Consider the following 14,738-nt stretch of genomic DNA (forward strand, 5'->3'; position numbering starts at 1 on the left):
ATGCAGCCAAGAAGGCAATACCCAGCAAGGCTGAATGTCCTCTTCCAGGGAAAAAGATGGACTTTCAATGAACCAGGGGAATTTCAAATGTTCCTGTTGGAATGGCCAGAGCTGAACAGAAGGTTTGATCTTCAGATACAGGACTCAGGTGAAGCATGGAGATTGGAGGAGGGGGGGAAATATGAGGGACTTAATGATGATGAACTGCATGTATTCCTGTCTAGAAAAATGACATTGATAATACTCATAGTTAATAGAGCAGGTAGAGGGAGCTTTTATAGTTGAAGCACAGGAGAAAGCTGAATTCGAAGATAAAATATGGTGTAAAAATGGAGTCAACAGAAAAAAAAAGGGAAATGGAATGGGAGAAAGAAAAAGGAGAGGGGGAATAGTCCAAGATATTTCACATAAGATTTTTTTTATTACAATGAGCTATTGCAATGATATGGAAGGGGAGAGGCAAGGGGGAATGAGGGAATCTTTGCTCTCATCAGAGGTGGCTAGAAGAGGAAACAGTATATATACTCAATGGTGTATAGACAACTGGAGTAAGAAGGAGCGGGGAGCAGGGGGAAGGGGTGGGGATGTGAGTGATGGAGGAAAGGATGGACCATGGGGGGAGAGCAGTCAGATATAACACATTTTCTTTTTTTACTTCTTGCAAGGGGCTGGGATTGGATGGCCTGTCTGGGACCATGGGGCCAGGTGGATTCTGGGCCTAAGGGGTGGTTTGGGGGCCCAGGGCTTCTTGGTCCCAGGACCAGGGATCTGTCTGCTGAGCCAGTCAACGACCCTACAGCAGAGTCAGAGTGAAAGGAGAGAGAAAATAGAGTACATGGTAGTGGAGAAATAAGAAAGGAGGGAGTTGGGATCAGCAATAGCAACGGTGGAAAAATATGGAAGTAACTTTTGTGATGGACTTATCATAAAGAATGAGATCCACCCATGACAGAGTTGTTGGTGTTGGAACAAAGACTCAAGCACATTTTTTGTGATTATTATTTGGGGGAGGGTGCAGGGCAAGTGGGGCTGGATGGCCTGCCTGGGGCCACATAGCAGGGTGATCTTTGGATGTCTGGGGCCGGATTTGGACCCAGGTTCTCCTGACTCAAGGGCCAATGCTCTGTCTGCCACCCAGCCACCCCTACTATTATTACTATTTTATTTTATTTTAGTTCTTTTTTTCTTCTTTTTGGTTTTTGCAGGGCAGTGGGGATCGGGGAGCTTGCATATCACACAGCTAGGTGATTGTTGGGTTTACGAGGCTGGATATGGGCTCGGGTGCTCGTGGCTCCAGGGCTGGTGCTTCGTCCATTGTGCCACCTGGCCATACCTACAATTATTAGTATTATTTTTTTAATTTTAATTTTTTTCTCTCCCCTTTACTTTTTTCACCCAAGCAAGTCTATCTATATTCATGGGGGAAGAGGGGTATTTTGTTTACTTGTAAACAAGAATATTTTATTAATGTAAAAAAACATTTGTACAAAATGAGAATAAAACATAAATTAAAAAAATCTTTCTCTTAAAAAAACAGAGAAAAAACTACTCTAAATGAAAAGAATCTTTTAATTTGTTAGAGAAAAAGAAAAGGAATTATCACTAAATTAAGGGGAAAAAATCTAGCTATGCTTAATTAAAAGTAAACTATTTCAAGACATTTTGGAAACTAATTTAAGAAACTATGAAAAATAATTGCACTAAATACACAAAGAATTAGATCTGAGTTATTCATTCTATTTATCATCAGAATCATTTTTTTCTTCTTCTAGAATTAGAAATTGAGAGAGAAGAACTACTTAAATATGAAATAATCTTTAGAATCAGCTCAAAAATAGAAGGGAGATTTGGTTTCCTTGACTGAAAAACAAAATATTTTATGTTTTTGTGAGGTAAGATTTTTTTTAAGCATTAAAGTGTTAATAATGATTAAAATGGTATAAGTGGTTTATTGAACAGAGAAAGAATGGACGTTTTGAACAATAGGTAATAAGAAATGGGCAACTGCTGGTAGTAGGATCACTTATGAAGCTTTTGGGAATAGTTTTCTGTGACTCGTCATACCTGGATTTGCTGGACCATATTTCTCAATTGTACAAGGAATTCTTTTGCTTCTTTGGCTCTATCTGATAATCCATTCAGAGCCTGGGAGAGCTGGCTCTGCAAAGAGAGAGAAAAAATACAACACTGTAATCACATAAAATAAATACTAAGCAAACTAAATTAAACTTGCTAAATTTAGTTGTGAGAATGAGGTTGTTTCTTTTCTTTTTTTTTTTCAAGGTTTTTGCAAAGCACACGAGGTTCCGTAGCTTGCCCAAGGCCACACAGCTAGGTAATTATTAAGTGTCTGAGGCTGGATTTGAACTGAGGTACTCCTGACTCCAGGGCCAGTACTCTCTATCCACTGCGCAACCTAGCTGCCCCCAAGAATGAGGTCATTTCAATCAAAAGTTACCCCTTTCCCAATAGGAAACTTGCTCTCTTGTAAATATTATAGAGAAATTATCCTGAAATTATATTGAAAAGTGTCAGAAACCCATAGTAATTACTATGCTATATATTATATTACTACAAGGGATGAACCACCAACTAGACAGGTTCATCCAGATCTAGTCATGAAGAAAACAATATGCACAATGACTACAATGTAAATGAAAAAACAACATGAAATATCAAAATAAATGAAAGTGAATGTTCCAAATTCCAAAGAACAAACTTGAGTCCAAAATAAAGATAAGAGAAAATTATCCTCTCTAACTTGTTTTCACAGGTGAGGGATTCACAAGTGTGAAACATTGCATATGTTATCAACTTTTGATATATTAATCTGCTTGGTTGATATTTTACTCATTTAAAATTATTCATTATATGGGATCACTCTCTCAGAGGAGAAAATGGAAGTGATATGGGATCTGGGGGAGTTTAGGTTACATTAAAAACAAAATCTTTTGATATAATTATATTTTAAAATCCAGTCATTCTAATGTGAAAATGTGTTTAACATAGTTGTATATGCAGACCTATATCAGATTTTTGTCAAGGGGAAGGAGGAGGGAAAGGAGGAAGGGAGGAAAATGTGGAACTCAAAACCTTACAGAAAAATGAATGTTTAAAACTTTCTTTGCATGTAGTTGGGAAAAAAAATAATTAATAAAAGTTTGCAAATAGTTATTATGGTTGTTATCATCACCTGAACACAGAATTTTAGAACCAGAAGAAACTTTATCAACCATCTAGTCCAAATCATAGCCCAAAAGATATTACCACTATAACATACTGAATAAGAGAGTTTGTTCCATCCTTGCTTGAAAATTTCTAATGAGGGATAATCACTACCTCCTTTTGGGAAGGTATGATTATTAGGAAGTTAGTATTGAAGGAATAGTGGAAGGCAAGCCTTTTAATATGCTATAGCTAGAGACGAACACTGTTCTGACATTTGTGGAGAGCAATTTAGAATTTAAAAAGTGACTAAAATATCTGTAATCTTAGATCTAAAGATCTCAGCACTAGGCTTATATACCACCAAGACTAAATTTAAAAAGAAAAGTTTCACATATAACAAAATATTCATAGCACTACCTTTTTTGTTGGGGAAAGGAATTAGAAGCAAAATAAATGCCCATTAATTGGTGAATGATTAAACAATTTGTGCTACATGACCATAATATAATATTCTTTCTCTGGAAAAAACTATAAATAGATGAATATAGATAAGTATGGGAATATTGTATGCATTTATGCAGTGATGTAAGTTGAATCATGAAAAATATACATACTAGCTATACATACACCTATGCAATATATTCATATAAGGAAGTTATTCATGTGTGTAGAAATTAGATTAAGAGGTAGTAATATACATATATGCACACAGACATACAAAAACACAAACACATATGTTATAACGTTAGTAGAAAGATAAGAATAGCAAGAGAAACTGAATGCTGTTAAATAATAATGACCAAATTTGGCCCCAAAGAAGTATAAGAAAACACTTTCTTTCCCATCTTTGAAGAACTAAGTATACTAGGTGTGGGAAATGTATGTATGTATGTATATATGTGTGTGTGTATATATATATACATATATATATATATCCAGATTTTTCAAAGTGCAGACTAGTTTTGTTAAAAACATTTCTATTTTATTCTTTATAATAACATATCAATTTATAAATATATTTTTATATAATATAAATACAGTAAAAATATATTTGCTCATATATAACATGTATGTTTTATCATCAAGACACTCCTTGTAATTGTATTCCCCAATGCCTAGTGAAGTGCCTGGCACAAAAAAGACACTAAATAAATGTTCATTGATTAATGGATAACCTTTAGCAAAAAAAAACAATCATAGCTCTGATTGTCATGCTAAGTTCAATAAACAGCGTAGTCCATCTAATACAAACGACATATTCAGGGTAAATTAGAATGCTAATTTAATGAAAAGGCAGGTCGTCATTAAATTCTTTAAAACCAATAGTGTCAAGAAGTCTGTTATTTTTTTCAATTAAGAAGATTGACAATGCCAATCAACTTTTCCTGACAGTAGGATGGAAGGAAGTATTGTTAGCCCCCAAGTTCAGCAAATTATATTTTTATACTTCAGACTTTGTGACCAATCATGTTGTTTTCTATTTTGAAGTTTCTTGTTCTTTGATTTTATGTACTTCCCAAATCTGTAAGAAGGTTCCTAAATCCCATCTTGTGGGGGTTTGCTGAGGGGTCCCAGTTCTATTTTGTTCTTGACCCATTTGTTTCCTCACTAATAAAATGAAAGTGCTCATAACTTTATTGCCTCATTTTAGCTTGTTTAGAATGTAACAATAGGAAATGATTAGGTTACAAAGAGAGATAGTATAGAGTAAGAAGAGAAGAGGACCCAAGAGAGTGTATGTGGTTAGTATGTAATCTGGGGAAAGATTAAGCAATGGGAACTGAAAAGGAGTGATCAGACAGGAGGGAAACCAGGATAGAGTTATATGAAAATTTAGATAAGAATATGCAGGAGAGGCAGGTGAGAGGTCAAGAAGAATGAGAAGTGAAAAAGGATCATTAGACTTGTCAATTAAGAGATCACTGGTAACTTTAAAAAAAAAAAAAATATATATATATATATATATATATATATATATATATATATATATATACACACTTCTGCAAGATAGAATAGGCTTTAGTAGAAACAGGAAGATGCCAAAGAATAACAAGATTCATACCTGACAATGAATTATATCATAATGAGATTTAACTAACAGAGAAAGGTCGCTACACCATTGGTATAGTGATGAAGTTTTTTAAACAATACAGTTAGGTTACCTATTTTGAAGAGGTACATGTTATCATCACTTTACACTACCTTTAGAATCTTTTCAGTCAAGGAGCCTGAATTCATAAAATGTGATGACAACATGAAATAGTTTGACCAGGGAATTTCTGGTGCATACAAGGAAGAGAAAAGGTTTAACCAGTCTCAGAGTCCATAAGAAATACCCTATCAAAGATGAACAAGAGTGTTAGGTGATATCAAGAAACAAAAGAAGCACAAGTAGTCTTTTCTATCCAGTCCAGAAATACACAAGATAAAAAAAAACAAGAGACCTATAGACATTCTGGGGAAGGTGAGTAATTAGGGAGAGCATTCCTGAAGCTGTTATAAGCTCTTAGAAATGATGGCTAAAATCAGAAGGAATTTCAACATTCACATATTGGGGAAAAAGTCAACTTCCAGGAGGCAATTATGGAAGGAGAAAAAGACATGGAAAGGATAATTGTTATCTGTGAAACTAATTATGCTAGAGTTGCGGCAGGGGACAAAGTTAGTTGCCAGGTAAAAATAATGAAAGGGCTATGTAGCATGCCATGGGATTTCCAAAAAAGCCCAGAGTCAAAGTGATCTTTAATATTTGGTAGGGCCTATGGGATATATTCCCCTACCAGGAAACAAAGTCAAATCCTAGTAGGTGTGTGAATGGGAAGACGAAAATAGGGATGAGCTTAAGGGTAGTATCCACATTGGGTCATAGACAGATAAAAGTAACCAGGGACTGAGTCAGAATGTGAGGTCAAATTCCAGCATTGGATTTTTAACTACCTCTTGTCTGGGCAAAGTTGTGACAAAGGGCACAACTTGAAGGAACAGGATGTTTAATCAAGAGAAGATTCATGAGGAAATGATAGCTGTCTTCAAATATTTAAAAGATTGTCATGTGGAAGAGACATTTGTTTTTCTGTTTGACCCAAGAGGGCATATCCAGAAGCAATAGGTAGAAGTTTCAAAGAAGCAAATTTACACTTGATCAGTTAGAACTAAATGGGTAGTCTTGAGATACATTAGATTCCACTAGCTTCTGTGTATAATTTGGATTAGATAACTCCTTAGGTCTATTCCAACAATTAAATTCTGTGATTCTATGATAAGGGACTTACGTTATTATGTATCATATATTTTATTATCATAATATTTTATTATATATAATATAATATGAGGGTTTTTATTATTATTATTATTATTATATGTATTAATAAAAGACAAGACCTGGGTAGATCCTGTGAAATAAAAATACAAGAAACAAAAGAAACTTAATCAAATGTATATTTGAACAAACTGAACAAGCTAAATAGTGCTTACATTGTAATAGAGGGGAAAGATACAAAAGTCTCTTCAGAATCTATCTTCAAGTGTGGCAGAGGGAGCAATGTGTCCGATGCTGTAAAGATCAATACTGCATAGGAACCTGGAATATAAGAACTATGACCCAAGGTAAGATAGGGAAGCTAGGTGGCACAGTGGACAGAGCTCTGGGTCTACTGTCAGGAAGACTTGAGTTCTAATTCAGCTTCAGACATGTACTAGCTATGTGACCCTGGACAATTACCCTGTTTGCTAAAGAAGGAAATGGTAAACTACTTAAGTATCTTTGCCAAGAAAACTCCAAATAGGGTCATGAAGAGTTGGACACAACTGAAAATGACTGAATGATCTGGATGAGGTCAAACAGGAGATGAAAAGATGAAACATCAACATTTTGGGTATGGGAAGGGATGAATTTAATTCAGGTTATCACTGCTGAGGGCAAGAGTCCCTTAGAACAAATGGAGTAGTCCTCAATAAAAGAATGACAAAAGCAGGACTGCAGCATAATCCCAAAATTATTGAATGAGATCAGTTTGAATCCCAGTTATTCTATTACTGTTGAACATCACAGTAATAGAAGCCTATGTTCCAATTGCTGATGCAGAAGAGCCCAAAGTTGATAAGTTCTATGAAGACTTACATCTTCTAGAAATAACACCCCCAAAAGATATCATATTCATCATAGGGAAGAGGAATACTAAAGTGCACAATCAAAAGATAATCGGAATGACAGATAAACTTGGACTTTCAATACAAAATGAAGCAAGGCAGAGATTAATCAAATTTTTTAAAAAGATAACTCATTGGTCATAGCATAACATGAGAATGAAGAACTAACAACCACTAGTAGGTTTGTTTATATCTCAAAAAAATCAAAGGAAAAATCAAATGTGTACAAAAAATATTTGCAGCACTTTTTTTTGTTGTTACCATATATATAATGTTCTCTTGGTTATGCTTACTTTGTATAAATTTGCAAAATTCTAGTTTTTTTTCCCCTAAAACCATCTTATTCATTATTTCTTATAGTACGTGAATATTCCATTACAATCATATACCATAACTTATGCAACCATCCCTCAATTGATGGCCATCCTCTAAATTTCCAATTTATTGCCACCACTAAAAATGCTATAAATAGTTCAATACATATAGGTCTTTTCCCCTTTTTATGATCTCTTTGGGGTAAAGGTTATGCAATTTTATAGCCTTTTGGACAAAGTTCGACATTGCTCTCCAAAATGGTCTGCTTAGTTCACAACTCCACCAACAATGCATTATTGTCCCTATTTTCCCACATCTTCTTCAACATTTTCCTTTTCTGTCATATAAGTTAATTTGATAGGTGTGAGGTAGTACTTCAAAGTTGTTTTAAGGTCTATCTCTCTAAACAATAGTGATTTAGAGCATTTTTCACAGATTTTAGATAGTTTTGATTTCTTTTTTCTGAAAACTGCCTATTTATATCCTTTGATCATTTATCAAATGGGGAATGACTTGTATTCTTATAAATTTTACTCAGTTCTTTATATATTTGAGGAATGATGCCTTTATCAGAGACACTTTGCTATAAAAATTCTCAACTGTTTTCTTTCCAATCTGGCTGCATTGGTTTTGTTTGTGCAAAATCTTTTTAACATAATATATCCAAAATTTTCCATTTAAAATCTATTAATCTTCTCTATCTCTGTTTAACATTTACTTTTTCCCCTTTTCCATAAATCTTACAGGAAAACTACTGATTTCTTTCTTGGCTTGCTTCGGTGTCAACCTTTCTATTTAAATCTACCCATTTTGAGGTTACCTTTGATCTATATTCTGTGCTACACTGTTTTCCAGTTTTCCTAGCAATTTTTATCAGTGAGTTTTTTTCCCAAAAATTAGGATCTTTGGGTTCATCAAACACTAAATTACTATGGTCATTCACTATTGATTTTTTGGGGGTTTTTTGGCTTTGGGTTTTGGTTTTTGGATGTTTTTACAAGGCAAACAGGGTTAAGTGGCTTGCCCAAGGCCACACAGCTAGGTAATTATTAAGTGTCTGAGACCGGATTTGAACTCAGGTACTTCTGACTCCAGGGCCAGTGCTTTATCCACTATGCCACCTAGCCGCCCCTTCACTATTGATTTTTTTAAAAATAGTTCCTGGGTTTTTCTTTTCTTTTTAAATTTTATTTATTTACAAGACAATAGGGTTAAGTGACTTCCCAAGGTTGCACAACTAGGTAATTATTAAGTGTCTGAATTCACATTTGAACTCAGGTCCTCCTGACTCCTGGACCTATACTCTACCCATTGCTCCACCTAGTTGCCCCCTATTGTTTTGCATACTTCATCTGATCCACCACTCTATTGCTAAACCATTACTAGATAACTTTGATGATTACAAGTTTATAATATAGTTTGATATCTGGTACGGCTAGACCACCTTCCTTCACAATCCTTTTCCTAATTTACCTTGATATGTTTGTTATTTTGTACTACCAGATGAATTCTGCTATTTTTACTAGCTAGTAAACTTTTTTCATAATTTGGTAAATGTAGGTTGAATTGTCATTTTAATTGTATTGGCTCAGCCTTTCCATGAGCAACTGATGTTTCCTCAATTGTTGATGTGACTTTATTTGTGCAAAAAGTGTTTTTTAATTGGATTCATATAGTTCCTGATTTTGCCTTGACAGGTAGACATCCAAGTATTTTATATTGTTTATAGTTATTTTATCTAGAATTTCTCTTTCTATCTTTTGCTACTGGACTTTCTTGGTTACATAGAGAAATATTTTTGATTTATGTGGATTTATTTTATAACTTGCAACTTTGATAAAGTTGTTGATTATTTCATCTAGTTTTTTAGTTTCTCCTCGATAGAAGGTATGACTATACCATCATATCATCTTCTAAAAGTAAGGGTTTTATTTCCTCATTAACTATTTTAATTCCTTCAATTACTTTTTCTTCCTTTTCCTGCTATAATTAAAATTTCTAGTACAATATTGAATAATAGTGATAATAATGAGTATTCTGATCTTATTGGAAAGTGTCTAACTTATTCCCATTAAGATAACACTTGCTGGTGGCATTAGATAGATACTAATTATCATTTTTTTTCAAATTGAAGAATTTGCTATCAGTGCAGTAGCTGACCTTGAGGTCATGTTCATCTTCAGTGAAGATATTTGATAACATGACTGAAAACATCATGCCAAAAAGTATGGGAGCAAGGACACATCCTTGTTTCACTCCTTTGGTGACTGGAAAATCTCAAGAACATCGTCTACTATATGGAACCAGGGCATGCATGGCATCATAAAATTGATATTCAATACTGATGAAATTCTCCAGGCAACCAAATTTTGACATAATTTGTAACTGATGATATCAAAGGCCTTGGCCAGATCTACAAGACCTCTGTCCTGTTCCTGGCATTTTCCTGGAGTTGTCAGGCAGCAAACATCATATTGACCATTCCTTGACCCTTTCTAAAGCCACACTGGCTTTCAAGAAGATGACCATCTTCCAAGGATTAGTCTACTGAGCAAGACTCTGACAAGAATCTTACCAGCAATGACTAAAAGAAAAATACCTCTGTGATTGTCACAGAGGTATTTATTTTTATGGAGATGCACAATGGAGACATCCTTGAATTATTAGGGGACAACCTCTTTATGCCTTTATGCCATATTACCTGGAAAATTTCAGTCAGTTTTTGGATGAGCAATGGACCTCCCACTTTGCAGATCTCAGCTAGAATAGAATCAGAATCAGCATCAGCATGAGGTCTTTTGCCACTTGAAAGGAGTCTAATGCCATTCAAAATCTCTTCTTCAGTTAGAACTTCAGCTAGGGACTGATTGACTTCAACTTGAGGTAAATGATCAATGGCTTCTGCATTGACTGATGATGGTCTGTTAAGAACACCATGGATGTGTTCAACCCATCTCTCTAGGATCATTTCCCTATCATTAATCAATGTGGTTCCATCAGCAATGAGGAGCTGAGATGCACCATATGTCTTTGGTCCATAAATAGCCTTCAGGGCATTATAAAAGCATTTTGGTTTGTTACTCTCTGCATAAAATTGAATTTCATCTGCCTTCTTACTGAGCCAAGAGTCCTGCATCTCTCTAAATTTCATTTGTACTTTACTTTTGATAGAATTAAATGCTGCCTTCTTAGAAATGGATGAAACATCCTGCTGTAGACCTTGTGGAGTTCTCGTTTTTCATTTAACAACTTCTGTATTTCCCCATCATTTTCATTAAACTAGTTCTGGTGTTTGTGAGTATTCTGGCCCAGATGAACAAATGCAGTGCTGTATACCAGATCTCTGAAAGTTGCCCACTCCTTTTCTACTCCACTGTTGCCAACTGTAGGTTGACTCAGTTTTCCCCCCAAGCCAGTAACAAACTGCTCCTGCTCAGAGAGAACTTGAAAACTTGAAAAGAAATTGACTTCAATTTGAAAAGACTACAAGCCAAGGCCAAAGTAGAGGGAGTGTTAGTGCATGATCTTCAGTTTGCAGATGATTGTGCACTCAATGCAGCCTCTGAAGCTGAGATGCAACAAAGTCTGGTTGATTCTCTGTTGCTTATGCTCATTTTGGCCTAATAATTAACACCAAGAAAACACAGGTGCTCCTGTCTTTCCTTGGATCTTTATTAAATGTCATTTTAATTGTATCATGATCTGAAAAGATTGTTAGCATTTCTTCTTTTGTGCATTTGCTTGTGAGGATTTTCTGCCCTAATACATGGTCAATTTTTGCATAGATACTATGTACCACTGGGTATAAAGATACATTCCTTTCTTTTTTCATTCAATTTTTCTCCAGTGATATATCATGTCTAACTTCTAAAAATTCTATTCTATTCACTTCTCTAATGTCTTTCTCATTTATTTTATGGTTAGATTAATCTAGTTCTGAAATGAGAAAATTAAGGTCTTCCACTATTACAGTTTTACTGTCTATTTCTTCCTGTAACTCATTAAATTTTTTTAAAAATTTAGATACTTTTCTTATGATATTACTTTATTATCTATGGGACCTTTGAGGAAGTCATAGTTTTTTCTTCTCTCTTAGTAGATCTTTTTTGTTTTTGCTTTCACTGAGATCATAATTGTTTCTCTTGCATTTTTGAAGGAGTAGCTTTCTTTAGTAGATTTTAGTTCCTCCTTTTCCATTTGGTTCATTCTCCTTTTTAAAGGAGTTTTTTTTCAGTGAATTTTGCACATTATTTCCCATTTTTTCTGCTTCCTTTACCAAGTTGTTGACTTTTTTCAAGAATCTCCTTTTTCCAATTTTTCTTCTATCTCATTTTATTTTTAAAATTTTTTTTGAATTCTTCCAGGAGTTCTTTTTTGACCTGAGACTAATTCATATTTCCCTTTGAGACTTTACATGAAAGCATTTTGACATTGGTGTCCTCTATTGAGTTTGTGTTTTGATCTTTCCTGTCACCAGAGTAGCTTTCAATGGTTAGAATTTGCTTTTGTTGTTGTTGTTTTATGTTCATTTTCCAATCTATTTTGTGACTTTTAAAGTTGAGCTCTGCTCTTGGATTACCTGGAGCATTGTTGCAAGTTTCTTGTGCTGGGGACAGACAACTGGCCACTTGTCTTCTGCATTGGGCTTTCTTGGCCCGACAACTTGTCTGCTGTAAGAGGGCCTCAGGTCTGGTGTCTGGTCTGCTGTTCAAGGGTCACTGAGCCTGTTCATGACTGCTGTGCAGGGAACTGCTCTCAGCTGATTCACTTTACTGCTGACCTGCTGTACTGGGGCCACAGGACCTTGGTTGATGATCTGTGCTAGGACCTCCCACTGGCTTGCCTGTATACCATCTGTACTGGGCCACACTCCCCATTTTTTCAAGTGAGATAGACCTTTCCTGTAGTCATTCTAAGTTATCTTAAGCAGAAAAATTGTTTAACCCTGTCTTTGTGTGGATTCTGCCACTCCATAATTCATTTGGAGATGTAGTTCAAAGTTACTTGGAAGTGAATTTGAGAGAGCTCAGTCAAATTCCTTACTTTTTTCCCCTGCCATCTTGTCTCTTTTTTTTCCTATTTTTTAAAGTGATATTTTATTTTATTTTTCTTATTACATGTTATGAATATTTTTCAATATTCATTCACATGCATATTCGTATTTTTAAGTTATATAATTTCCTTCCATTCTCCCATCCCACTCCCCTCTCCTCAATATTCAGATAAATATTATACAGATGCATTTAACATATTTACAGATTAGTCATTTTTGGTATGAAGAATTAGCATTAAGGGGAAAAATAAAGAAAGCATGAAATAGGAAAGAAATACATGAGAGAAATTTTTAAAAAGCGAACAAAGTGTTCATGCAGATTCTGTAGGAATTTTTGTTTTATTTCGTTTCTCTTGCTCTGCATAGTGATAGAATTAAATACTACCTTCTTAGAAATGGATGAACCATCCTGCTGTAGACCCTGTGGAGTTCTCGTTTTTCAGTTAACAACTTCTGTCCATAGCCAGTCTCCCAGGGCTCTCCTAGCTCTCTGAACGGCTGAGAGGAGCTGCATCCCTAAGGTTGATCAGTTCACAATGTTTACATTAATGTGTACAGTGTTCTCTTGGTTCTGCACCCTTCTCTCATCATCAGTTCCTGTAATTCATTCCATGCTTCTTCAACCATTCATGGTTTCTTATAAAACAATAGTACTCCATAATATTCACATACCATAACTTGTTCAGCCATTCCCTGAATGGATGAGCATCCCCTCAATTTCCAATTCTATTCCACTACAAAAAGAGCTGCTAAGAATATTTTGGAACATGAGGGACTTCTCCCAATTTTTATGATTTCTTTTGGATATAGACCTAGTGTTGGAATTGCTGTGTCAAAGGGTATGAACCATTTTATTGTTCTTTGGTTCCATATTGCTCTCCAGAATGGTTGGATCAGGACACAATTCCACCAATAATACACTAATGTCCCAATCCTCCCACAACCTCTCTAATATTGATCATTATCCCTTTTTGTCATCTTGCCAATCCAATAGGTATGAGGTGGAACCTCATAGTTGGTTTAATTTGCATTTCTTTTTCTTGTTCCATGTTCTTCCTAGCATATAATAATTTGCATTAATTTTCTTTCAGTATGATTTGGAGCATTTTTAATATAGATTTTATGTATACACACACACACACACACACACACACACACACACACACACATATATATATATATATATATATATATACACACACACACAGAGACAGAGAGAGAGAGAGAGCACTTTAATTTCTTCATTTGAAAACTGTTCATATCTTTTGACCATTTAACCATTGGGAAATGACTTGATGCAATTCTCTATATATTGTAGAAGTGAAACCTTTATCAGAACCCCCTGGCTTTGGGGCGGCTAGGTGGCATAGTGGATAAAGCACCGGGCTTGGAGTCAGGAGTACCTGGGTTCAAATCTAGTCTCAAACACTTAATAATTACCTAGCTGTGTGGCCTTGGGCAAGCCACTTAACCCTATTTGCCTTGCAAAAACCTTAAAAAAAACTGAAGCCCCTGGCTAGGAAAATTTTTTCCCAGCTTTCTGTTTTCCTTATAATTTTGGCAACATTGGTTTTATTAGTGCATTTTTTTCATTTAATATAGTCAAAATCATCTATTTTTCAATTTATAATGTACTCTATTTCTTGATCATAAATTTCTCCTCTTTCCATAGGTCTGACAAAGTATTTCTTGGTCTGTTAATTGGTCTATGGTGTTGTACTTTATGCCTAAATCCTGTAGCAATTTTGACCAAATTTTGGTATAAGGTGTGAGATGTGGGTTTATACCTAATTTTTGCCATACTATTTTCCAGTTTTCCCCAACAATTTTTGTTAGTGAGTTCTCATCCCAGAAGCTGATGTCTTTGAGTCTGTCAAGCAGTAGAATACTGCATTCATTTACAACTATTTCTTTTGAGCCTATCCTAATCCACTGGTCCATTACTCTATTTCTTAACCAATACCAGTTTGATGATTTCTACTTTATTATATAGTTTTAGATCTGTTAGAGCTAGACCACCTTCCTTTACATTTTTCATCAGTTTCCTTGATAT

General features: G+C 35.0%; 1 protein-coding gene across 4 annotated transcripts in view; it reads right to left on the bottom strand.

The window, feature by feature from the left end:
• The window catches only part of TRIM9 (tripartite motif containing 9), a 159,110-nt gene that overhangs the window by 108,559 nt on the left and 35,813 nt on the right, over positions 1-14,738 (bottom strand). For all 4 annotated transcript variants that reach the window (XM_074213468.1, XM_074213470.1, XM_074213467.1 and 1 more), the window contains exon 2: positions 2,065-2,160. In XM_074213468.1, coding sequence (XP_074069569.1) covers positions 2,065-2,160 — 96 coding nt within the window. The remainder of the gene's footprint in view (positions 1-2,064; positions 2,161-14,738) is intronic.

The sequence above is a fragment of the Macrotis lagotis genome, chromosome 1 (assembly GCF_037893015.1).
Source record: "Macrotis lagotis isolate mMagLag1 chromosome 1, bilby.v1.9.chrom.fasta, whole genome shotgun sequence".
Lineage (NCBI taxonomy): Eukaryota > Metazoa > Chordata > Mammalia > Peramelemorphia > Peramelidae > Macrotis > Macrotis lagotis.